The sequence below is a fragment of the Tachyglossus aculeatus genome, chromosome 3, assembly GCF_015852505.1.
Source record: "Tachyglossus aculeatus isolate mTacAcu1 chromosome 3, mTacAcu1.pri, whole genome shotgun sequence".
Lineage (NCBI taxonomy): Eukaryota > Metazoa > Chordata > Mammalia > Monotremata > Tachyglossidae > Tachyglossus > Tachyglossus aculeatus.
In genome coordinates, this window is record NC_052068.1 from 7,116,326 (window position 1) to 7,143,781 (window position 27,456).

At 49.5% G+C, this 27,456-nt stretch overlaps 1 protein-coding gene across 1 annotated transcript in view; it reads left to right on the plus strand.

The window, feature by feature from the left end:
* The first annotated feature begins 4,123 nt into the window (after positions 1–4,123).
* The window catches only part of PPP2R2D (protein phosphatase 2 regulatory subunit Bdelta), a 50,103-nt gene continuing 26,770 nt past the window's right edge, over positions 4,124–27,456 (plus strand). The window contains exon 1 of the mRNA XM_038744316.1: positions 4,124–4,238. Within this exon, the coding sequence (XP_038600244.1) occupies positions 4,167–4,238 (72 nt within the window). The 5' untranslated portion in view covers positions 4,124–4,166. The remainder of the gene's footprint in view (positions 4,239–27,456) is intronic.

Genomic DNA, 27,456 nt, shown 5'->3' on the forward strand with positions numbered 1-27,456 from the left:
ACTGTTGGGTAGGGACCTGTCTCTATATGTCGCCGACTTGGACTTCCCAAGCGCTTAGTCCAGTGCTCTGCACACAGTAAGCGCTCAATAAATACGATTGATGATGATGATGACTGGGGGGGAGAGATAGACACCAGTCCCAGTCACCAGGCATCACTAGAAATAATCTCTTGCTTCCCCTCGTCCTCCACCCCCGCCATCTCCTCACCCATCTTCTCCTCCTCCTCTTCAATCAATCAATCGTATTTATTGAGCGCCTGCTGTGTGCAGAGCACTGGACTAAGCGTCCCAAGCGCTTAGTCCAGTGCTCTGCACACAGTAGGCGCTCAATAAATACGATTGATGATGATGATGATGATGAGTGGGTGGGAGAGACAGACACCAATCCCAGTCACCAGGCATCACTAGAAATAATCTCTTCCTTCTCCTCTTCCTCCACCCCCGACATCTCCTCATCCATCTTCTCCTCCTCCGCTTCAATCGATCAATCGTATTTATTGAGCGCCTACTGTGTGCAGAGTACTGGACTAAGCGTCCCAAGCGCTTAGTCCAGTGCTCTGCACACAGTAAGCGCTCAATAAATACGATTGATGATGATGATGATGAGTGGGGGGGAGAGACAGACACCAATCCCAGTCACCAGGCATCACTAGAAATAATCTCTTGCTTCTCCTCGTCCTCCACCCCCGCCATCTCCTCATCCATCTTCTCCTCCTCCTCTTCCATCGATCAATCGTATTTATTGAGCGCCTACTGTGTGCAGAGCACTGGACTAAGCGTCCCAAGCGCTTAGTCCAGTGCTCTGTACACAGTAAGCGCTCAAAAAATACGATTGATGATGATGATGATGAGTGGGGGGGAGAGACAGACACCAATCCCAGTCACCAGGCATCACTAGAAATAATCTCTTGCTTCCCCTCGTCCTCCACCACCGCCATCTCCTCATCCATCTTCTCCTCCTCCTCCTCTTCCATCAATCAATCGTATTTATTGAGTGCCTACTGTGTGCAGAGCACTGGACTAAGCGCTTGGGAAGTACAAGTCGGCAACATATAGAGACGGTCCCTAACCAACAACGGGCTCACAGTCTAAAAGGGGGAGACGGAGAACAAAATCAATCAATCAATCGTATTTATTGAACGTCTACTGTGTGCAGAGCACTGGACTAAGCGCTTGGGAAGTACAAGTCGGCAACATATAGGGACGGTCCCTACCCAACAGTGGGCTCACAATCTAAAAGGGGGAGACGGAGAACAAAATCAATCAATCAATCAATCGTATTTTTTGAGCGCTTACTGTGTGCAGAGCACTGGACTAAGCGCTTGGGAAGTACAAGTCGGCAGCGTATAGAGACGGCCCCTACCCAGCAGTGGGCTCACAGTCTAAAAGGGGGAGACGGAGAACAAAATCAGTCATTCAATCATCGTATTTATTGAGCGCTTACTGTGTGCAGAGCACTGGACTAAGCGCTTGGGAAGTTCAAGTCGGCAATGTATAGAGACGGCCCCTGCCCGACAGTGGGCTCACAGTCTAAAAGGGGGAGACGGAGAACAAAACCAAACGTACTAACAAAATAAAATAAATAGAATAGATATGTACAAGTTAAATAAATAAATAAATAGAGTAATAAATATGTACAAACATATATACATATCCTCCCCCCCACCCTGCTCCTTTTCCTCTCCCCCCCAGTGTCCATCCATCCATCTGTTTGGTCTCTTCTACCGGTGACTGTTGCCCTCTGACCGCAGGCCTGCCCTGCCCTATCCTCCCTCTCTGTCTCTGTATCTCTCTCCCTTTCTTTCTTTCTCTCTCTCTCTCACACACACACACACACACACACACACACACACACACACCCCTCCCCCCCGTCAGTGCTCCCTCCCCGCCCCCCCAAATGTCTTCCCCAGACCCCACTCCCACCCCAAACTGTCATTCAGTTGAATGACAGTTTTATCTATTTTATTTATCTATCTATCTATCTATCTATCTATCTATCTATCTATCGTCTATCTATCTATTTATCTATCTATTTTATTTTGTTAGCATGTTTGGTTTTGTTCTCCGTCTCCCCCTTTTAGACTGTGAGCCCACTGTTGGGTAGGGACTGTCTCTATGTGTTGCCATCTTGTACTTCCCAAGCGCTTAGCACAGTGCTCTGCACACGGTAAGCACTCAATAAATAGAATTGATTGATTCAGTCGTATTTCTTGAGCGCTTACTGTGTGCAGGACACTGTACTAAGCGCTTGTAAAGTACATTGCAGAAATAGAGACAGTCCCTGCCCACAACAGGCTCCCAGTTTGGGGCGGGGGGAAGAGACAGGCACCAGTATGAGTCAACAGGCATCAGGAGAAATAATCTCTTGCTTCTCCTATTCCTCCTCTTCCTCCACTAACCTTCCCCCCCCACACACACACACACCCAGTCCAGTGTCCATCCATCCATCCATCCCTGCGGTCCCTTCTTCCAGTGGCTGTTGCCCTCAGGCCTGCCTGCCCTGTGTGTGTGTGTGTGTGTGTGTGTGTGTGTGTGTGTCTCACACACACACACGTCAGTGCTCCCTCCCTGCACACCCCCCATGTCTTCCCCAGACCCCACTCCCACCCCCAGCTGTCATTCAATTGTATTTCTTGAGCACTTACCGTGTGCAGAGCACTGTACTAAGTGCTTGGGAGAGGACAATACAGCAGTAGAGACAGTCCCTGCCCACAGTGGGCTCACAGTCCCGGGGTGGGGCCGGCAGGGGGGAAGACAGACACCAATAAGAGTCAACAGACATCAGTAGAAATGATCTCTTCCTTCTCCTCTTCCTCCTCTCCCACCGTCCATCCATCCGTCCGTGCGGTCTCTCCCGCTCTCACACACACACACACACTCACACACCTGGTCAGTGCTCCCTCCTTGCCCCCCAACTGTCTTCCCCAGTCCCCGCTCCCACCCCCAACTGTCATTCAGTCATTAATTGAATACCTACTGTGTGTAGAGCACAGTAATAATAATAAGAATGACGGCATTTGTTAAGTGCTTACTATATGCCAAGCACTGTTCTCAATGCTGGGGGGAGATACAAGGTTATCAGGTTGTCCCACATGGGGCTCACAGTCTTCATCCCCATTTTATGGATGAGGGAACTGAGGCACAGAGAAGCAAAATGACTTGCCCAGGCAGCACACGGCCGGCAAGTGGCAGAGCTGGGATTCGAACCCACAATCTCTGACTCCCAAGCTCGGGCTCTTCCCACTAAGCTGCGCTGCTTCCCTTAAGTACTGAGCGCTTGGGAGAGGACACTGCAACAACGGACAGATTCCCTGCCCTCAAGGAGCTGACAGCCTAGAAGGGGGAAGACAGACATCAATACAGATTCATTCATTCACTCAGTCGTATTTAGTGAGCGCTTACTGTGTGCAAAACATTGTACTAAGGGACTTGGGACTCTTTTAGACTGTGAGCCCACTGTTGGGTAGGGACTGTCTCTATGTGTTGCCAATTTGTACTTCCCAAGCGCTTAGTACAGTGCTCTGCACATAGTAAGCGCTCAATAAATACGATTGATTGATTGGGAAGTATACATCGACAACGTATAGAGACAGTCCCTACCCAACAATGGGCTTACAGATCAATGAATGACAGCTGTGGACATAAGTGGTGTGGGGCTGGGAGCAAATGGAGTGAGTCAGGGTGACGCAGAAGGGAGTGGGAGATGAGAAAGGGGGGGAGGTTTAGGCCGGGAAGGCTTCTAGGCGGAGGTGACTGTCCTCCCAAGTGCCCCCAATTGTCCTCCCCACTGACTGTCTTCCCCATTCATTCAGTCGTATTTATTGAGTGCTTACTGTGTACAGAGCACTGGACTGAGCGCTTGGGAAGAACAAGTAGGCAACGTATAGAGACGGTCCCCACCCAACAACGGGCTCACAGTCTAGAACGGGGAGACAGACAACAAACCGTGTGGACAGGTGTCAAGTCCTCAGAACAAATATGGGGGTCCTTCCCCCATCCGTCACACCCCCCTCCTCCTCCTGTGTCCCCCCGCGGCCCTAACTCTGCGTGTGCTGCTATTACAGGAGCCGGAGGCGGCGGAGGCGCTGGAGGCAGCGGTGGAGGAGGAGGAGGAGGAGGAGGCGGAGGGGGCGGCGGCGGAGGAGGTGGAGGAGGAGGCGGCGGCCATGCCGGGGGCAACGATTTCCAGTGGTGCTTCTCGCAAGTCAAGGGGGCTATCGACGAAGACGTGGCAGAAGGTAAACTAAGCCCCCTTCCCCTTCTGTCTCCTCTACCCCCCACCCCTTCCCATACCCTGCCCTCTGGGCACTGTGCCCAGGCCCGTGGGTCCCTCTTTGGTCCCTCTTCCCAGTTGTGTCGGTGTCCACCCCCTTCTCCGGCCCCCGCCCCGGGGGTCGAGGCCCACCGTCTTCCTCGCTCCCAGATCCTTTTCCCTTCAGCAGCGGCCAGCCTGATCTCCCAGGCCTGCCTTGGGCGGCCGGCCGGCTGGAGCGTGGCCAAGGTTAGCGGGAAGGCCGTGGGGAAGCTGGAAGAAAATGGTGGTGATAACAGAAGTACTGATAATGGTGGTATTTATTAAGCGCTTACTACGTGCCAGTCACCGTGCTAAGAGCTGGAGCGGATACAAGTAAATCGGGTCGGACTCAGTCCCTGTCCCACGGGGGGCCTACAGATTCCATCCCCATTTTCCAGATCATCATCATCAATCGTATTTATTGAGCGCTTACTGTGTGCAGAGCACTGTACTAAGCGCTTGGGAAGTACAAATTGGCAACAATTTGATGATGCATAAGTAAATAAATGACGGGTATTCATTCATTCAATCGTGTTTATTGAGCGCTTACTGTGTGCAGAGCACTGTACTAAGCGCTTGGGAAGTACAAGTTGGCAACGTATAGAGACGGTCCCTACCCAGCAGCGGGCCTAAGAGCCGTGGGGCTGAGGGAGGGGTGAATAAAGGGAGCCAATCCCAAGTGCAAGGGGGATGCCACGGTGAGTGGGAGAAGAGGAAATGAGGGTCTAGTCGGGGAAGGCCTCTCGGAGGAGATGGGCCTTCTCCGCTTGAAGGCGGAGAGAGTCATGAAGAGGGAAGGCGTTCCAGGCCGGAGGCAGGACATGGGTGAGAGGTTGGCGGCGAGACAGGCGAGATGGAGGTAGGATGAGAAGGCTGGCATTAGAGGAGTGAACTGTGCGGGCTGGGGTGGAGTAGGAGAGTAGCCAGGTGAGGTAGGAGGGGGTAAGGGGATCGATTGCCTCAAAGCCAGTGGGCAACCACTGGAGGTCCTTGAGGAGAGGGGAAATAGGGACTGAACATTTTGGTAGGAAGATGATCCGGACAGCAGAGTGAAGTATGGACTGGAGTGCGGAGAGACAGGGAGGTCAGCAAGGAGGCTGATGAATTAATCAAGTTGGGATAGAATAAGGGGTTCATTAATTAATCTCGCCAGATCCAACATTCTCTAATACATCTGAATCCTCCTTGACCTTTCAGCTGCTCTCAGACTGCGGACCGCCCCCTTCTCCTGGAAACGTTATCCAACCTCGGCTTCACTAACTCCCCCGTCCTCTCCCGGTGCTCCTCTTATCTCTCCAGTCACTCATTCTCCGTCTCTTTCTCGGGCTCTTCCTCTGCATCCCATCCCCTAATTGGCCCTCAAGGTTCAATTCTGCATTCACTTCTGCTCTCCATCTTCACCCACTCCCTTGGAGAACTCATTCGCTCCCTCGGCTTCAACAACCACCTCCGTGGGGATGATTCCCAAATCTCCATCTCCAGCCCTGATCTCTCTCTCTGCAGTCTCACATTTCCTCCTGCCCTCAAGACGTGTCTACTTGCATGTCCTGCCTCCTCCTCAAACTTAACTTGTCCGAGACCGAGCTCCTCATCTTCCCACCCAAACCCTGTCCTCCCCCAACTTTCCAGTCAGTGTAGACAGCACCACCATCCTTCCCGTCACACAGGCCCATAACCTTGGTGTTATCCTTGACTCCTCTCTCTCATTCAGCCCACTTATTCAGTCTTCCTTTAAATCCTGTTAGTTCAACCTTCACACCATTACTAAAATCCACCTTTTCCTCTACATCTATACTACCACATTAATCCAAACACTTCTCCTATCCCTCCATTCATTCATTCAGTCATATTTATTGAGCGCTTACTGTGTGCAGAGCACTGTACTAAGCGCTTGGGAAGTACAAGTTGGCAGCATATAGAGACGGTCCCTACCCAAGAGCAGGCTCACAGTCTAGAAGGGGGAGACAGACAACAAAGCAAAACGTGTAGACAGGTGTCAAGTCGTCAGAGCAAATAGAATTAAAGCTAAATGCACATTGGTTACTGCATCAGCCTCCTTACTGACGTCTCTGCCTCCTTTCCCCACTCCGGTCCGTATTTCATTCGGCTACCTGGATCGTTTTTGAACAAAAATATTCAGGCCACATCTCCCCACTCCTCGAGAACCTCCAGCTGTTGCCCATCAACCTCCGCATCAAACAGAAACACCTCGCCATCAGCTTTAAAGCAGTCCATCACCTTGCCCCCTTCCTACCTCAGTTTACTACTCTCCTACTACAACCCAGCCCGCACACTTCGAGATACCCTGCCACCGTATCTCAATCTTGTCCGTCTCGCCGGCAATCTCTCGCCCACATCCCACCTCTGGCCTGAAGCACCCTCCCTCCTCACGTCCGACAGACAATGACTGTCCCCTGCTTCAAAGCCATATTGAAGGCCCATCTCCTCCAGGAGGCCTTCCTTGACTAAGCTCTCCTCTTCTCCCACTCCCTTCTGTGTCCCCCAGCCCCACAGCACTTACGTCTAAATCCATAATTCATTTTTGTATATTATATTTGTATATTAATGTCCGTCTCCCCATCTAGACTGTAAGCTTGTTGTGGGCAGGGAATGTGTCTATTGTTACATAGTATGCTTAGTACAGTGCCTTGCTCGCGAGAGCTCAAATACAATTGATTGGTAGTAATAATAATAATGGCATTTATTAAGTGCTTACTACGTACAAAGCACTGTTCTAAGCGCTGGGGAGGTTACGGGGTGATCAGGTTGTCCCACAGAGGGCTCACAGTCTCAATCCCCATTTTACAGATGAGGCCACTGAGGCACAGAGAAGTGAAGTGACTTGCCCAAAGCCACACAGCTGACAATTGGCAGAGTCGGGATTCGAGCCCATGACCTCTGACTCCAAAACCACTGAGCCACGCTGCTTCTCACAGTTTGGATGGAGAGGAAAGGGTGAAGTGTAGCAGTGTTGTGAAGGTTGAATTGATGGAGTGATTGAATATACAGGTTGAACGAGAGATAGTTCTCTCCCTCTCTCTCCCCCTCCCTCCCTCTCCTCTCTCCCCCCATGAGGTGTACAGTGCTCAGCACAGAGTAGGCACTCAATAAATGCTATTGATTCCGTCGAGCCTTTGCACAGGCTCACCTAGTACTAAGCAAAGAACAAAATAAGACCCGAGGTATCTTAATTTTTTAAGTCCATCTATCAAACTCGAGTTTCTCCTTCTGCCAGGTGACATCATCCCTGCCAACAAATGGAGAACTCTAAGGCTTTGACCATCCTGAGGGACAGGGATTTAGCACATAGTAAGGACCTAAAAAATTCCATTGAACAAAAACTCCTCAAGCCATCATTAGAAACTTCAGTGTGTCCTGGGAATCCAGCATGCACGTGGGAATGGATAGCCTCTCCTGAGGAAAAATACGTGGAGAAGATGGTCTAGATAGCGGATGACAACGATTTTTCTAGGTTTTAGATTGCTGAATGCTAGCACAGCCTTTTGGCCAGACAGTCGGTCAGTCCGTGCCCTTGAGCATTTATTAGGTGCAGAGCACTGTACTAAGCGCTTGGGAGAGTACACTGCAACAGAGTTGGTCAGCGGTTGAAACGACTCACCGTTCTGTTTCTAGTCAGGCCGATCTCTTCCTATAAGTGTGTTTACTTCGGCATGGCCTAGTGGAAAGGGTACAGGCTTGGGAGTCAGAGGACCTGGGTTCTAATCCTGGCTCCGCCCCTGGTTTGGTGGGTGGCCTTGGCCAAGTCACTTCGCTTCTCTGGGCCTCAGCAGCCACATTGGTGAAATGGGGAGCAAGACTGTGAGCCCCACGTGGGACTGTGTCCAACCTGATCAGTTTGTATCGGCCCCAGTGCTTAATACAGTGCCTGGCACACAGTAAGCGCTTAACAAATACCATAGCCTGTGTTGGGGTGTGCTTGAAAAGTGGAGGAGGGCTAATATTGCCATTCTAACACATGTTCACAGAGCTAATTCCCTGTGTTGGTTTCAGGAATTTTGAAATTGTGTTTCTCGTGAACCTCCTTTTCTCCTTCGCGTTAGCCTCCCCTCAAGTTAGATCACCACTATCAATCAATGGCATTAATTGAGCACTAGGCAGGCGCAGAACACTGTACTAAGCGCTTGGGAAAAGACAGTACAACAACCGGTAGACACGTTCCGTGTCCTCAGTGAGTATTCATTCATTCGATCGTATTTATTGAGCCCTTGCCGTGTGCAGAGCACCGTACTAAGAGTTTGGGAGACTACAATGCAGCAGTAAATGGTGACATTCCCTGCCCACAACGGGCTTACAATCTAGAGGAGGGGAGACAGACATCAGTACAGATAAATAAAATGACAGATCTGTACACAGGTGCTGTGAGGCAAGGATGGGGTGGGGAGGAAGAGAAAAGGGAGCAAGTCAGAATGACGCAGAAGGGAATAGGAAATGAGAAAAAGTGGGAGTAGGGAAGCAGCACGGCGTGGGGGATAGAGACTGGGCCTGGGAATCAGAAGGACCTGGGTTCTAATCCCGTCTCCACCACTTGTCTGCTGTGTGACCTTGGGCAACTCACATCTCTGGGCCTCAGTTCCCTCGTCTGGAAAATGGGGATTGAGACTGTGAGCCCCACATGGGACTGGGACTGTGTCCAACCCGATCTGCTCGTATCCACCCCCACGCTTAGTACGGTGCCCAGCACATAGTAAGCGCTAAGCAAATACTATTATGATTATTATTGTTGCAGTCTACAGACAGAATCAGTCATTGAGCGTTTATGCAGAACGTTGTGCTAAGCACTTGGGAGAGGACAGTGCAGCAGACACTTTCCCTGCCCACGAGGAGCATACAGTCTGGGGGTGGGGGGCAGACAGAATCAATCAGTCGGTGTATTTATTGAGCACTCATCGTGTGTAGGATGGCAATCATCATCATCAATCGTATTTATTGAGCGCTTACTATGTGCAGAGCACTGTACTAAGCGCTTGGGAAGTACAAATTGGCAACATATAGAGACAGTCCCTACCCAACAGTGGGCTCACAGTCTAAAAGGGGGAGACAGAGAACAAAACCAAACATACTAACAAAATAAAATAAATAGAATAGATATGTACAAATAAAATAAATAAATAGAGTGAAAAATATGTACAAACATATATACATATATACAATGGCAATCACCTGGGAGAGTGCCGCACAAGAGTTGGTAGTCACGTTCCCCAGTGAGTTTATAGTCTAGATGGCAAGACAGGGAGGATCATTGAAAATTTATCACGTGCACTTGGGAGACGAAAATACAAGAGCCACTAGACGCCTTCCCTGCCCACAAGGCACTTAGAGTCTAGCGGGGAGCTGAGCATAATCATAGGTTCGAATCCCGGCTCCACCACAAGTCTGCTGTGTGACCTTGGGCAAGTCACTTAACTTCCCTGAGCCTCAGTTACCTCATCTGTAAAAATGGGGATTAAAACTGTGAGCCCCACGTGGGATAACTTCATCACATTGTATCCCCCCCAGCGCTTAGAACAGTGCTTTGCACATAGTAAGCGCTTAAATGCCATTATTATTATTATTATTATTATTATTATTATTTTTCTTGAGTGCTTATCGTGTGCAGAGCACTGTACTGAGCGCACCGGAGAGGACAATGCAGGAGTTGGTAGACCCGTTCCCCACTCATAATGAGTTTACAGACTAGCAGCTTGGCTCGATGGAAAGAGCACGGGCTTGGGAGTCAGAGGTCATGGGTTCAAATCCCAGCCCTGCCAATTGTCAGCTGTGTGACCTTGGGCAAGTCACTTAGCTTCTCTGTGCCTCGGTTACCTCATCTGTAAAATGGGGATGAAGACTGTGAGCCCCACGTGGGACAACCTGATCACCTTGTATCCTCCCCAGCGCTTAGAACAGTGCTTTGCACATAGTAAGCACTTAACAAATGCCGTCATTTATTATTATTATTATTATTATTATTATTATTATTATTATTATTAGGTGGAGAGATGGGCGTAATCAATGAAAACTTATCATGTGTAGAGCACTGTACTGAATGATTGAGAGAGGACAGTGCCAGAGCTGAGACACTTTCCCTGCACACAAGGCACTTACAGTCTAGAGGAGACAGGCATAATCAATCAATCGTATTTATTGAGCACTTACTGTGTGCAGAGCACTGTACTAAGCGCTTGGGAAGTACAAATTGGCAACATATAGAGACGGTCCCTACCCAACAGTGGGCTCATGATATTGAGCACTTACTGTGTTCAGAGCGCTGTACTGAATGCGTGGGAGAGGACAGTACCAAAGCTGAGAGGCACTTTCCCTGCCCACAAGGCGCACAGTCTAGAGGGGGAAACAGGCATAATCCCATCGAGTGCTTATTGCGTGCTGAGCTCTGTACTGAGCACTCGGGAGAGGACAACACAAGAGCTAGTAGATGCTTTCTCTGCCCGCAAGGCGCTTACAGTCTCGGGGGGAGGCGGGCATAATCCCATCGAGTGCTTATTGCATGCTGAGCTCTGTACTGAGCACTCGGGAGAGGACAACACAAGAGCTAGTAGATGCTTTCTCTGCCCGCAAGGTGCTTACAGTCTCGGAGGGAGACGGGCATAATCCCATCGAGTGCTTATTGCGTGCTGAGCTCTGTACTGAGCACTCGGGAGAGGACAACACAAGAGCTAGTAGATGTTTTCTCTGCCCGCAAGGCGCTTACAGTCTCGGGGGGAGACGTGCGTAATCATATTGAGCACTTGTTACGTTGAGAGATGTCCTGAGCTCTGGGGAGAGAGGACGGTACAAGAGCTGGTGGATAAGTCCCCTACCCCAAGGAGCTGACATTGGGTAAGCGTGTCTTTGCTGCCGTGGGTTGTCCCCTCCCGGGGGCCTCAGGGCGATGGTGGACTCCAGATCCCACTGTTGGGTAGGGACTGTCTCTCTATGTTGCCAATTTGTACTTCCCAAGCGCTTAGTACAGTGCTCTGCACATAGTAAGCGCTCAATAAATACGATTGATGATGATGATGATGGGATTCTGAAGCACTGCTTCTTCGCAGCCCCGAGCTTCCCTGGTCCAGCTTCCCGGTTCTTTTCTCCCCCCGAGTGGATCGCGCACTGCCTCCTGTCGCACCTCAAGCCGCTCATCTCCCTTCTGGCTTTTTATTAGACCGCCCACGAGGAAGTCCAGCCGCTAAACGCCGACTCCCAGAAACGGGCGTATTTATCTGTTTATTGAGCGCTTACCGTGGTCAGGGCTCTCTACGAAGCGCTTGGAAAGTACAATTCAGCAATAGAGACAATCCCTGCCCACAGCGGACTCACAGTCTAGAAGGGTTGAGGGGGAGACAGGCATCAAAACAAGTAAACAGGTATTAATAGCATCAGTGTAATAGGACTATAGATACACATCAAAACAAGTAAACAGGCATTAATATAAATAAATAGATATTTGCATTATATATATACAAGTGCTGTGGGGTGGGGACGGGGGTAGAGCAAAGGGAGCGAGTTGGGGCATGGAGGAGGGGGAGCTGAGGAAAAGAGGGGCTTAGTCTGGGAAGGCCACGTGGAGGAGGTGAGCCTTCAGTAGGGCTTTGAAGGAGGGAAGCGTGATGGTTTGGTGGATGTGAGGAGGAAGGGCATTCCAGGCCAGAAGAAGGCTGAGGGCCAGGGGTCGAAGGCGGGACAGGCGAGAACGAAGCACAGTGAGGAGGTTAGCGGCCAGAGACTGTGTCCAACCTCATCATCATCATCAATCGTATTTATTGAGTGCTTACTATGTGCAGAGCACTGTACTAAGCGCTTGGGAAGTACAAATTGGTAACATATAGAGACAGTCCCTACCCAACAGTGGTCTCACAGTCTAAAAGGGGGAGACAGAACAAAACCAAACATACTAACAAAATAAAATAAAACAACCTGATTAACTTGTGTGTGCCCCAGTGCTTAGAACTTCTTGGCACGTAGTAAGTACTTAACAAGTACCATTATTATTATTGTTATTATTTGGGGCAGCGGGGTCGGGGGTGGGGGTTCTCCTGCAGCTCGTGGGCCAAGTGGCAAAAGCCATTCTTTTCAGCTGGCAGGCCACCACCCAGGAGCCAAAGATTGTCCCGGTCCCAGAGACAGGCTGGTATGAACGGATTACATCAAAGTGGACAATTTCATGTGCTGTTAGGTCAAAGTCCCTTTTCCCTCTGGGCTCCTCTTCACCCACCCCAAGTTTTTCCGCTTAATTCTCTGTATTTGTGCATCTCTAAGACACAGAGGCTAAGCAAGTGATTTGACAAGCTCTCCCAAATCTTGTCCCGTAAATTCATCAAGGGAGGCCAGCACATGAAGTTGGTGCCCTGCAAATCTCATCTTGTTCACATGCTGGCCAAAAATAAGAAAGATATCCAATCATTGTTGTAATAATAATAACTGTGGTACTCTTTAAGGGCTTCCTATGTGCCACGCACTGCTCTAAGCCCCGGGATAGATGCACGTTAATCGGGTTGGAAAAAGTCCCTGTCCCACATGGGGCTTACGGTCTTCATCCCCATTTTCCAGATGAGGGAACTGAGGCCCAGTGAAGTGACTTGTCCAAGGTCACACAGCAGACAGTGTCGGAGCCGGGATGAGAATCAATCAACAGTCGTATTTATTGAGCGCTTACTGTGTGCAGAGCACTGTACTAAGCACCTGGGAAGTACAAGTTGGCAACCTATAGAGACAGTCCCTACCCAACAGTGGGCACACAGTCTAAAAGAATTATATATAGAATTATATATGCACATCATTAATAAAATAGAGTAATAAATAATAATAATGGCATTTATTAAGTGTTTACTATATGCAAAGCACTGTTCTTAGCGCTGGGGAGGTTACAAGTTCAAATCCCGGCTCTGCCAATTGTCAACCGTGTGGCTTTGGGCAAGTCACTTAACTTCTCTGTGCCTTAGTTACCTCATCTGTAAAATGGGGATTAAGACTGTGAGAACCCAGGTCCTTTTGCCTGCCAGGCCCGTGTTCTGTCCACTAAGCCACTCTGTGTTCTCAGTGGGCTGGTCAACAGCCCCCTTCCTCTGAGGTCCAGCCATCCCGAGGGCATCAGGGACCCTCTCCTTTCCAGTTGGGCCTGTAAACACCTCCTCCCCTGCCCCCAGCAACAGCACAAAGACGCTATGCCCCCCAAAGTGTGAAGCCCCCACAGGTAGGGGAGGATGGGAGGGAGGGAGGGAGAATGACCCAGAGACTCACCTCCTCTTGCCTATCCACCTTGAGCAGATTTTTATTCATTTTTTGTCCTCTTCATCTGTGCCTGGAATGCCCTCCCTCCACACATCCACCAACTAGCTCTTTTCTTCCCTTCAAAGCCCTACTGAGAGCTCACCTCCTCCAGGAAGCCTTTCTCTCCTCCTCCCTATGGACTCCCCCCGCCCTCCCTCCTTCCCCTCCCCACAGCACTTGTATATATTTGTACAGATTTGTTACTCTATTTATTTTACTTGTACATATTTACTATTCCATTTATTTTGTTAATGATGTGCACATAGCTTTAATTCTGTTTGTTCTGATGATTTTGACATCTGTCCACATGTTTTGTTGTCTGTCTCCCCCTTCTAGACTGTGAGTCCTTTGTGGGGTAGGGACCGTCTCTATATGTTGCTGACTTGTACTTCCCAAGCGCTTAGTCCAGTGCTCTGCACACAGTAAGCGCTCAATAAATACGATTGAATGAATGAATGAGGCCACTGGAAGGGGAGCAGCTCGCCCCTCACAGGGCCATTTTCCACTCATTCATTCATTCATTCATTCCTTCAGTCATATTTATTGAGTGCTTACTGTGTGCAGAGCCCTGTACTAAGCACTTGGAAAGTACAAGTCGGCAACATATAGAGACGGTCCCTACCCAACAACGGGCTCACGGTCTAGAAGGGGGAGACAGACAACAAAACAAGGAGACAGGTGACAATACCGTCAAAACAGATAAATAGAATTATAGATATATACACATCATTAATAAAATAGAGTAATAAATATCTACAAATATACACAAGTGCTGTGAGGAGGGGAAGGGGGTAGGGCAGAGGGGGAGATGGGGAGGGGAGGAGGAGGAGAGGAAAAAGGGGGGCTCAGTCTGGGAAGGTCTCCTGGAGGAAGTGAGCTCTCAGTAGGGCTTTGAAGCGGGGAAGAGAGCTAGTTTGACGGATGTGTGGAGGGAGGGCGTTCCAGGCCAGAGGTAGGACGTGGGCTGGGGTTCGACTGCGGGACAGGCGAAAACGAGGCACGGTGAGGAGATTAGTGGCAGAGGAGCGGAGGGTGCGGGGTGGGTTGTAGAAGGAGAGAAGGGAGGTGAGGTAGGAGGGGGCGAGGGGATGGAGAACCTTGAAGCTGAGAGTGAGGAGTTTTTGCTTGATGCATAGGTTGACAGGCAGCCACTGGAGATTTTTGAGGAGGGGAGTAACATGCCCAGAGCGTTTCTGTACAAAGATAATCCAGGCAGCAGAGTGAAGTATAGACTGAAGCAGGGAGAGACAGGAGGATGGGAGATCAGAGAGGAGGCTGATGCAGTAGTCCAGCCGGGATAGGATGAGAGACTGAACCAGCAAGGTAGTGGTTTGGATGGAGAGGAAAGGGTGGTTGTATTTGTGGTTAGTATATTTGGTTGTAATTTGATTGGATAACTAAGCATGTAAGGGTCAGGATTCCAAGTCAGTGGTTAACCTTTTGTGAGGCGGGGTGTTTAATAGAATTTGTTAAGCGCTCACTATGTGTCAGACACCGTTCTAGGTAGGTAGAGTTAGGTACAGGCAAATCAGGTTGGACATAGTCTGTGCCCACATGGGACTCTCCATCCTAATCCCCATTTTACAGATGAGGGAACCGAGGCTCAGAGAAGTGAAGTGACTTGCTCAGAGTCACACAACGGACAAAGTCACACAGCGGGCAAGTGGCAGAAACTGGGATTAGATTGCTCCGATGTACTTCCCAAGCGCTGAATACAGTGCTCTGCACACAGTAAGCGCTCAGTAAATGCGACTGAATGGATGAATGAATGAACCCAGGTCCTTCTGACTCCCGGAACCGGGAACCTGGGAACCGGGCCCAGGTTCTCTCCACTGGGCCACGCCGCTTACCTTGTTTGTAATTGTAAATTTTGTCTTGTAAATTTGGAAGGTGGCTAACCTGAGAGTGCAGATTCAGAGGTGGTAATAATAATAATAATAATGGCATTTATTAAGCGCCTACTATGTGCAAAGCACTGTTCTAAGCGCTGGGGGGATACAAGGTCATGAGGTTGTCCCACGTGGGGCTCACAGTCTTCATCCCCATTTTACAGATGAGGGAACTGAGGCCCAGAGAAGTGAAGTGACTTGCCCAAAGTCACACAGCTGACAAGTGGCGGGGCTGGGATTTGAACCCATGACCTCTGACTCCAAAGCCCAGGCTCTTTTCCACTGAGCCACACTGCTTCTCCTGTAATAATAACAATAATTGTGGTATTTGTTATGCACTTATGTGCCAGTCACTGTACTAAGCACTGACGTAGATACAAGCAAATCGGGTTGGACGCAATCCCTGTCCCTCCTGGGGCTCACAGTCTTCATCCCCATTTTGCAAATGAGGGATCTGAGGCCCAGAGAAATAAAGTGACTTGTCCAAGGTCACCCAGTACAAACCTGGTGGAGCTGGGATTAAAACCCAGGTCCTTCTGACCCCCAGGCCCGTTGGGTGGTGACAGGACTATTGGCAAGTTTGGTGTAAAAACAGGCCAGTGACCCTTTCTATCAGGCAACATGGCAGTGTGACTACAGCTTTTATTCTTCTGAGTGTTTAAGCCCGAAATCCTGCTAGCTGATAAGCTAAACAGCTAAACTAGCCGATCTGCCAATAACCAGACAGCACCAGTGTCCGTGATGATTTAATTCAGAATCTTCTTTAGTGGCCGAATTACTTGACAATCCCTAGCAGGAAATCAGCTGGGCGGTTGGAGGAGATGGTTAGGAGGAAAACCGGGCAGCCATTTGGGGAGAAGGCGGGGTTTGGTGGTATCCCGATGCTTCAGGCAAGAAGCCCCAGTCCGTATCTGGGCCATGACAGGCTTTTATCTTTGTGAGGTAGAGTGGTATTTAAAAGCTCCAGTGGCTTTTAAAAGGAAAGATTACCGATAATGTGCTGCGTTTTTTCCCTTTGACTAGAAGCCTCACAAAGACTCATTCTTCCTGATGATGATGATGGTGGTATTTGTTAAGCACTTACTGTGTGTCAAGCACTGGGGGATTGACTGTGAGCCCCCCGAGGGACAACCTGATCACCTTGTATCCCCCCAGCGCTTAGAACAGTGCTTTGCACAGAGTAAGCGCTTAATAAATGCCATCATTATTATTATTATTATTATTACAGTGCAAAAGATAGATTGTATTTATTGAGCGCTTACTGTGTGCAGAGAACTGGACTAAGTGCTTGGGCGAGTACAACATAACAAAGTTGGTAGACACATTGGAGAAGTGCTGGGGTAGATACAAGGTCATCAGGTTGTCCCACACGGGGCTCACAGTCTTCATTCCCGTTTTACCGATGAGGGAACTGAGGCCCAGAGAAGTGAAGTGACTTGCCCAAAGTCACACAGCTGACGAGTGGAGGAGTCGGGACTAGAACCCACGACCCCTGACTCCCGAGCCCGGGCTCTTTCCAATGAACCACACTGCCGATTCGAGTGACGGCCCAGCAGCTCGGTTGAGAACGGAAAACCATTCTATCAGTTCCTCTTGACGGAGAGACGATGGAAATCTCTAGGTAATGGCAGAGTCAGTTTAGCCCGCACTTGGTTCACACAGGCTCACCAAACCACTCTCCAAAGCTGTAAACAAAATTCTCTTCTCTCCCTCTTGATTTCTGGCATTTAATAATTATTGCAGTATTCGTTAAGTGCTTACTCTGTACCAATTGTCAGCTGTGTGATTTTGGGCAAGTCACTTAACTTCTCTGTGCTTCAGTTACCTCATCTGTAAAATGGGGATTGACTGTGAGCCCCCCGAGGGACAACCTGATCACCTTGTATCCCCCCAGCGCGTAGAACAGTGCTTTGCACAGAGTAAGTGCTTAATAAATGCCATCATTATTATTATTATTACAGTGCAAAAGATCGATTGTATTTATTGAGCGCTTACTGCGTGCAGAGCACTGGACTAAGCGCTTGGGCGAGTACAACATAACAAAGTTGGTAGGCACATTGGAGAAGCTGCTGTGGCTCAGTGGAAAGAGCCTGGGCTTTGGAGTCAGAGGTCATGGGTTCAATTGTGAGCCCCTCGTGGGACAACCTGATCACCTTGTAACCTCCCCAGCGCTTAGAACAGTGCTTGGCACGTAGTAAGCGCTTAACAAATACCAACATTATTATTATTATTATTATTATTATTCCCTGCCCAAGTCGAGTGTGCAGTCTAGAGGGGGAGATGGGCATTGATATTGATAGATAAATGATGGATTATGTACATACATGCTATGGGGCTAAGGCGGGGAGAATAAAGGGAACAAATTCGAGTTCCAGGGTGATGCAGAAGGGTTTGGGAAAAGGAGAAAACTGGGACTTAGTCAGGGAAGGCCTCTTGGAGGCTTTGAAGGTGGGGAGGAGCGATCGTCTGCCTGTTACGAAGAGGGAGGGAGTTCCAGGCCAAAGGCAGGGTGGTGGCGAGATGGGCAGGATTGAGCTAAGGTGAGTAGTTTGGCATTAGAGGAGTGAAGCGCGCAGGCTGGGTTGCAGGAGAGTAGCGAGGTGCGTAGGAGGGGGCAAGGGGATTGAGGGCTTTAAAGCCGACGGCGAGGAGTTTCTGTTGGATGTGAAGTAGGTAGACACGCTCCCTGCCCCCAAGGAGCTCCTGTGGGAAGGAGGGAGGCGGGTGAGGAGATCACCGAGCCTGGGGTACAAAAAGCCCACAGCAGGAAGGCGAGGGAGAGAGCCAGCTGCCCACCAAGGACAACGGAGAATTCATCCGACTCAGGAAGTAATCGGAACTCTGGAATTTGTTCACCACTGACTATAATAATATAATCGCCGTGGTACCTGTTAAGCGCTTACTAGGTGCCGAGCCCTGTTTTAAGCTCCAGGGTAGGTACGGGTTCATCAGGCTGGACACAGTCCCTGCCCCACGTGGGGCTCACGGTCTCAATCCCCGTTTTACAGATGAAGGGACAGAGGCCTAGAGAAGAGAAGTGACTTGCCCAAGGTCACACAGCAGACCTGTGGCGGAGCCGGGATCCGGACCCCTGACCTTTTTGACCTCCAGGGCCGTGCTCTGCCCACTACGCCACGCTGTTTCATGGGTGTATGTGTCCAGCACTGCCCTGAGAAAGTTGCAAGATCATCAGATCAGAGAAAAAGCCCCTGTCCCTCATGAGGTTACAATCTAAGGAGGAAGGAGATCAGGTAGTAAATCCCCATTGTATAAAGAAGCAGCATGGACTAGCGGAGATAATAATAATAATAATAATAATGGCATTTATTAAGCACTTACTATGTGCAAAGCACTGTGAGCCTGGGAGTCGGAAGGACCTGGGTTCTAATTCCAGCTCCGCCACAGGTCTGCTGTGTGACCTTGGGCAAGTCACTTCTGTTCCAGGTATCCTGGGACAAGTCACTTCACTTCTGCGCCTCCTCTACCTCATCCGTAAAACCGGGATTAAGAACCGTGAGCCCCATGTGGGATAGGGACTGTATCCAACCTGATTAGCTTTTATCTTCCCCAGCGCTTGGTACAGCGCCTGGCCCATAGTAAGCGCTTCACAAATACCATCGGAGAAAAAAATGAGGAAGTGAAGCACAGGGAAGTTAAGCAACCTGCCTAAGGTCACACAGCAGGCCAGTGGCAGAGCTGGGATTAGGCTTGGCACGGTAAGCGCTTAAAAAATAACATTATTATCATTATTATTATTGTTAGGACGCAGGTTCTCCGAACCCTCCACCCACCCCCTCCACTGCTCAGATGTGTTGTAGAATCACATTGCGAACCCACTCCCAGCCCTGAACGCTTAGTGTCTGTCATTTAGTGATTTCTTTTAAAGTCCGTCTCCCCTTCTGGACGGTAGTAAGTTGGCTGTGGGGAGGGAATGTGCGTTTGATAGTATACTCTCCCAAGTGCTCAGTACCGCATTCTGCACACAAGTGAGTGCTCATAAATCCATTCGACCAACTGACCCACTCGACTGAATGGTGTCATCCGTCCTCCAAGACAAGGCATTTTTTTTTTCGAGGAGGAGAATGGCCCGCACAAAAGACAATCTGTCCGGCACTCCGCAGCGGCCTCGGAAACAACGGGAAGCACTTCAGTAAATAATAATAATAACGATGATGGTAATTGTTGAGCACTTACTATGTGCCAAGCACTTCTCTAAGCACTTGGGGAGATCAGGTTGTCCCATGTGGGGTTCACAGTCTTAATCCCCATTTTACAGATGAGGTAACTGAGGCTCAGAGAAGTTAAGTGACTTGCCCAAGGTCACACAGCAGACATGTGGCGGAGCCGGGATTCGAACCCATGACCTCTGACTCCAAAGCCCGTGCTCTTTCCACTGAGCCACGGAAAAACTTCAAGCTAATCGGGTTGTCCCACATGGGGCTCAGAGTCTTAATCCCCATTTTACAGATGAGGCGACTGAGGCCCAGAGAGGTTAAGTGACTGGCCCAAAGTCACGCAACCGAGAAGTGGCAGAGCCGGAATTAGAACCCACGACCTCTGACTCCCAAGCCCAGGCTCTTTCCACTAAGCCACGCTGCTTCTCTAATCCGATTGACTCACTAAGGAAGCGAGAGGGCGGGCCTTTTCCGAGCAGGCCCGTCGTCTAGGAGCGGCTCGCCTGCCCCAGCCGGGACCGTCGTCTTCCCGAGAATCTCCCGGGGGCCGCTTTCCCGGGACCCTGCCTGTCAAGCCCCAGATCCGACGGGAAGAGCTCCACTTCCTTCCCCTGATCCCAGACGTTAGACGACAGACAGACCAAGATAGCTGGGTGCCTCCTCCTGCAAGTGGAAGCTCCGTTCTTCCTGGGGAACCTCGGCCGAGTCGCTTCCCTTCTCTGGGCCTCAGTTACCTCATCTGTAAAATCAGTCAATCAATCAATCGTATTTATTGAGCGCTTACTGTGTGCAGAGCACTGTACTAAGCGCTTGGGAAGTACAAGTTGGCAACATATAGAGACAGTCCCTACCCAACAGTGGGCTCACAGTCTAGAAGGGGGAGACAGAGAACAAAACCAAACATATTAACATTAAGGGGGTGAGGACTGTAAGCCCTGTGTGGGACAGGGACCGCGATCCGTTTCTTTCCACCCCGGTGCTTAGAACAGAACCTGGCACACAGTAAGCCCTTAAAAAACCCCATCATGATTATTGTTATTATTCCAGAGAGTGTGAGAGTCCTGAGATGTCCCCAGCCAGTCAATCAGAGGTATTTACTGAGCGCTCACACCGTGCAGAGCTCGTGGCTCAGTGGAAAGAGCACGGGCTTTGGAGTCAGAAGTCAGGGATTCAAATCCCGGCTCCGCCAATTGACAGCTGGGTGACTTTGGGCAAGTCACTTAACTTCTCACTGCCTCAGTTACCTCATCGTAAAATGGGGATTAAGACTATGAGCCCCCTGTGGGATAACCTGATCACCTTGTAACCTCCCCAGGGCTTTGAACAGTGCTTTGCACATAGTAAGTGCTTAATAAATGCCATCATTAGTAGTAGTAGTAATAGAAATAATAAACTAAGCACCTGAGAGAGTCCAGTAGAACAGAGTTGTCAACACATGCCTTGCTCACGGTGAGTTTACATCATCATCATCAATTGTATTTATTGAGCGCTTACTGTGTGCAGAGCACTGTACTAAGCCCTTAAGAGTTTACAGACTGCGGGAGGCCAGACAACTCACTGTGGGCAGAGAATGTGCCTGTTCGTTGTTATATTGTCCTCCCCCAAGAGATTAGTACAGTGCTCCGCACACAGTAAGCACTCAATAAATGTGATTGACCGACTGACGATAGAAATAAATAAATGACGGCTGTTGGGTGAATAAAGGGTGCAAATCCATCTGCAGGGACAAAGGCCAAACTAGGGAGGTGGGGCTGAAAAGAGCTTAAAGACTGGCGTAGAATTTCTCCGGTGACCCATCTCAATGAGATCAGTCTCCCCCCGGCCTGCCACGTCCAGCCCATGCCTAAGTGGACAGAGTAAGCGTTTAACAAATACCATTAAAAAAAAAATAATGAGGAACCGAAGCACAGGGAAGTTAAGCGGCCTGCCCAAGGTCACACAGCAGGCAAGTGGCAAGAGCCGGCTTTAGAACCCAGAGCCCCCGACCCAGCCGGTGCTCAGATGTGTTGTGGAATCCCAGCCCCACAGCACTTAAGTCCAAATCTGTCATTCCTTTATTTCTAGTAAAGTCCGTCTCCCCCTCTGTAGACTGTGAGCTCGTTGTGGGCCGAAAGGTGGGACAAAAGGGCAGGGGGGAGGTTGTTTTGTTGTCTTTTTTAGGGTATTTGTTAAGCACTTCTGTGTGCTAGGCGCTCTTCTAAGCGCTGGGCTAGGTGCGAGCTCTTCAGGTTGGACACAGTCCCTGTCCCATATGGGGCTCACGGTCATAATCCCCATTTGACAGATGAGGCAGCTGAAGCCCGGAGAAGTGGAGTTTGTATGCCCCCAACGCTTAGAACAGTGCTTGGCACACAGTAAGTGCTTAACAAGTGCCATCATTATTATTATTAAGTGGAGTGACTTGCCCAAAGTCACACAGCAGACAAGTTCATTCATTCAGTCGTATTTATTGAGCACTTGCTGTCATAATAATAATTACGGTATTTGTTAAGCGCTTACTTATGTGTCAGGTAGTGTACTAAGCGCTGGGGTGGATACAAGCAAATAGGATTGGACTGTCCCACGTGGGGCTCGCAGTCTCAATCCCCATTTTACAGACGAGGTAACTGAGGCACAGAGAAGTCAAGTGACTAGTCCTAGGTCACACGGCAGTCAAGTGGCGGAATCAGGATTAGAACCCAAGCCCTTCTGACTCCCGGGCCTGTGTTCTAGCCACTACGCCACGCTGCCTCCATGCACTGTACTAAGCACTTGGGAGAGTACAGTATAACAATAAAACGGACGCATTCCCAGCTGGCAACGAGCTTAGGCAGAGCCGGGAATAGAACCCGTGTCCTTCGGACTCCCGTGCCCTGTCCGCTAGGCCATGGGGATCTTGGGACCGGAGAACGGGGGTGGACTCCGTGTCCTGGGAAGTAAACAGGCTCCTCTCGGGCCATTTTCCTGTCCTTTATAACCTTCGGGCTTTGGAGTCAGAGGTCGTGGGTTCAAATTCCGGCTCCACCGCTTGTCAGCTGTGTGACTTCGAGCAAGTCGCTTCACTTCTCTGGGCCTCAGAGACTTCATCTGTAAAATGGGGATTAAGACTGTGAGCCCCCCATGAGACAACCTGATCACCTTGTAACCTCCCCAGCGCTTAGAACGGTGCTTTGCACATAGTAAGCGCTTAATAAATGCCATCATTATTATTATTCCACCTTAGTCCACGCCATCCCCTCGGCCCCTAGGACCTCCCACCTTCCCCTGGGGGGAGGAAAAAATAAAAAACGAGGGCCGCTCCGGGGGACCAGGCGGAAACCATCGACCGTCCTCTCCTCCCTCCGTCCCCGGCCTCGGCCCTGGTACGCGGGTGTGGCACCCCCCCCGGACTAATCGTACGCCTCTCTGTGTGTGTCTGTTTCATTGGCAGCCGATATCATTTCAACCGTCGAATTTAATGACTCCGGAGACCTTCTTGCGACCGGAGACAAGGGAGGAAGAGTGGTTATATTTCAGAGGGAGCCCGAGGTCAGTGGCCGTGAAAACCCCCCCACACCGGTCCTTCCTGGTTTCTGATGGTGAAGCGGCAAAGGGTCCGTCAGGACCCAGCGATTCAGTCGATCGGTGGTGTTTATTGAGCGCTTAACTATGTGCGGAGCACGGGACTGAGCTCTTGAGAGAGTGCGACAGGACGGGTTTAGCAGACACGATCCCTGCCCGTCATCGATCAGTCAGTGATATTTATTGAGCGCTTTTTAGGTACAGAGCACTGTTCTGAGCACTTGAGAGAGTATGATACAACAGAATCAGCAGACACATTCCTTGCCCATAATCATTCAGCCAGTGGTATTTATTGAGTGCTTGCTATGTACAGAGCATTGTACTAAGCGCTTGAGGGTACAATATGGTAGAATCAACAGACACATTCCCTGCCCCTAATCAGTCCACTAATGCTGTTTTTTGAGCGCTTTCTGTGTTCAGAGCACTGTACTAAGCGCTTGAGAGAGTACAATAGGACAGAAATAACAGACGTGTTCCCTGCCCTTAATCAATCAGTGGTATTTATTGAGCACAGAGCACTATTTTAAACATGTAAGGGAGTGCAAGGACAGAATTAGCGGACACATTCCCTGCTCCTAATCAATGGTATTTATTGAGTGCTTTCTTTGTACAGAGCACTGTAGTAAGTACCAGAGAGAGTACAAGACAACAGAATTAGCAGACCCTTTCCCTGCCCATAATAGGCTTACAGTCTCGAGGGAGAGGCAGACATTAAATAAATAATTTCTAATATATAATTTAAAGATGATACATAGTAAATGCTGTGGGGTTAGGGTGAACTTCAAATGTCCAAAAGTCACAGATCCAAGTTTATGGATGGCACAGGAGGGAGAGTGCGTCGGAGAAATGAGGGCTCAATCTGGGAAGGCTTCTTGGAGGAGATGTGACTTTAATAAGGCTGTGAAGGTGGGGAGAGCAGTGGTCTGGCATATTTGGCCGGGAAGGGAGTTCCAGGCCAGTGGGAGGACGTGGGCAAGGGGCCGGCAGCGAGATAGACGACATCAGGGTAGTTTCCTCTCCTTTGTCTTTTCCCGACAAAACCTAGTCGCGTTCTGTCGTTTCTTTTTCTTGCCGTCATTCTCTAAAGGGCCGGGTTCCACGGAAATGATGCACGGGACATTTTCTTTTTAATTTTGTAGAAAAAATATGTTCCTCTCGAGCGTGGAAACTTTTGCAGACCATTTGTGGTTTAGGATGCAGTGGTTATTAGAGACGAGCAGAAGCAGTGTGGCCTAGTGGACAGATCGCAGGCTTGGGAATCAGTTCCAATCCCAGCTCAGCTACTTACCTATCGGGTGACCTCGAGCGAGCCACTTCACTTTACTGTGCCTCAGTTTCCTCATCTGCCAAATGGGGATTGAGTCCCCGTTCTCCCCCTACTTAGGCCGCAAGCCCCATGCGGGGCTTGATCTTGTATCAACCCCAGCACTTAGTACAGTGCTTGGCACATAATAAGTCTTTAATGAATACCACAGTTTTTATTGTCCCTACTATCAGAAGTCAAAATTTAGGGCCAAACTTTGCTTTACAGTAGGTGCACCATGAATGCGACGGACCTGTCACTACCCAAATCCCTGAATTAGCCCGATTTGTCCTCCGACCGAGTTTAAGGCTGTTGGGTCTGCTGATGGAAAGAAACGCCTGTGGCTAATTCCGTAAACTCATCCTCTCGACCGTAAGCTCGCCGTGGGCAGGGAATGTGTCTGTTTATTGTTTGTAATATCCTCTCCCAAGCGCTTAGTACAGTGATCCACACACAGTAAGCACTCAATAATAATGATGATGATGATGGTATTTGTTAAGCGCTTACTATGTGCCAAGCCCTGTTCTAAGCGCTGACGTAGATACAAGGTAATCAGGTTGTCCCATGTGGGGCTCACAGACTTAATCCCCATTTTACAGATGAGGTAACTGAGGCACAGAGAAGTTAAGTGACTTGCCCAAAGTCACCCAACTGATAGGTGGCCAAGCCAGGATTAGAACCCATTACCTCTGACTCCCAAGACACGCTGCTTCTCCAGTAATAATTCTGATGTTTGTTAAGCGCTTAGTATGTGTGAGGCATTGTACTTAGCTCCGGAGTGGAAACAAGCGAATTGGGTTTAACGCAGTCCCAGTCCCACGGGGGGCTCACAGTCTTAATCCCCATTTTCCAGATGAGGGAACTGAGGCCCAGAGAAGTGAAATGACTTGCCCAAGGCCACACAGCAGACAGGTGGCAGAGCCGGGATTAGAACCCAGGTCATTCTGACTCCCGGGTCCCTGCTGTATCCACTAGGCCTCACTGCCTCTCAACCACTGTGCCAAGCACTGAACTAAGTGCTGGGGTAGATAAAACAAGATAATCACATTGGACACAGTTCCTGTCGCACAAGGGGATCACGGTATGAGGACGGGTATTGAATCCTCACTTTACAGATGAGGAAACTGAGGTACAAGGGAGTTAAGCAACTTGCCCAAGGTCACACGGCAGACAGGTCGCGGAGCCGGGATTAATAATAAAAATAATAACAATAATAATAATGGTATTTAAGCACTCACTGAATGCCAGGCAGCGTTCTAAGCGCTGGGGTAAAAACATAACAATTGGTTTGATACACAGACCCTGTCCCACACGGGGCTCACTAATAATAATTCTAATACTAATAATGGCATTTATTAAGTGCTTGCTATGTGCAAAGCACTGTTCTATGCGCTGGGGAGGTTACAAGGTGATCGGGTTGTCCCACAGGAGGCTCACGGTCTTAATCCCCATTTTCCAGATGAGGTAACTGAAGCCCAGAGAAGTTAAGTGACTTGCCCAAGGTTGCACAGCTGACAGTTGGCAGAGCTGGAATTTGAACCCATGACCTCTGACTCCAAAGCCCGTGCTCTTTCCACCGAGCCACGCCGCTTCTCTACTTCTACTACTTCTCTTCTCACAGTCTTGATCCCCATTTTATAGATGAGGGAACTGAGGCCCAGAGAAGCGAAGGGCCTTGCCCAAGGTCACAGAGCAGACAAGTGGCGGAGCCGGGATTAGAACCCATGACCTTCTGAGTCCCGGGCCCGGGCTGTAGCTACTACGCCGTTCTCTGACTTCCCGCTCTTGGGTTCTTTCCATTATGCCCCACTGCACACAGGCATGCAGACCAACTCATCAAACAAACTCTCCTTCCTTTTCTACCCTGAAGGTTTAATTCCCAGTGGAAATTTAAACCAAGAATTTGAATATATGTGTGTGTGTGTGTGTGTGTGTGTTTTGTTTCATTTTTTAGCAGCGCCCTGTGCTTTAGTTTTATCTCTTGGTTGAGGATGTGATTTTAAAAAGGCTTTGGAAGTAGGAAGAGTGGTGGTCTGTGTGGATGTACTAATGATCGTAGTAATAAATGTGGTATCTGTTAAACGCTTCCCCACAGCACCTGTATATATGTTTGTACATATTTATTACTCTACTTATTTATTTTACTTGTACATATCTGTTCTATTTATTTTATTTCGTTAGTATGTTTGTTTTTGTTCTATGTCTCCCCTTTTTAGACTGTGAGCCCACTGTTGGGTAGGGACTGTCTCTATATGTTGCCAACTTGTACTTCCCAAGCGCTTAGTACAGTGCTCTGCACACAGTAAGCGCTCAATAAATACGATTGATTGATTGATTGATTGATTGATCTCGGGTCTGGGGTCAATCTGCTGAGTGACAGCCACCAAGGAAGGTAATAATAATAATAATAATAATAATAATGGCATTTATTAAGAGCTTACTATGTGCAAAGCACTGTTCTAAGTGCTGGAGCACTGTTCTAAGCGCTGGATAATTTTCCTAGAGGCTAGAGCCCAGGCCCGGCCGTCACAAGGTCATGGGTTCTCATCCCGGCTCTGCCGGCCTCAGTTCCCTCATCTGGAAAATGGGGATTGAGACTGTGAGCCCCACACGGGACAAGGACCGTGTCCCACCCAATTTGCTTCTATCCACCCCAGCGCTTAGTACAGTGCCTGGCACCGAGTAAGTGCTTCTGTGCTCTCTGACACAGCCCAGACCGGCCCAGCCTAGGTTACCTCAGAGAGGGGAGAGTAACGTGGTTCTAAACTCTCTGGGGGGCTGAGACCAGCCAGCCTCCTTTACCTCAGGAAGGGGAGAGTAACATAGAAGCAGCATGGCGTAGTGGAGAGAGCCCGGGCCTGGACTTTGTTAAAAGGTCATGGGTTCGAATCCTCGCCCCGCCACTTGTCTGCTGTGTGACCTCTGGTAAGTTACGTAACTTCTCGGTGCCTCAGTTACCTCATCTGTAAAAATGGGAATTGAGACTGTGCG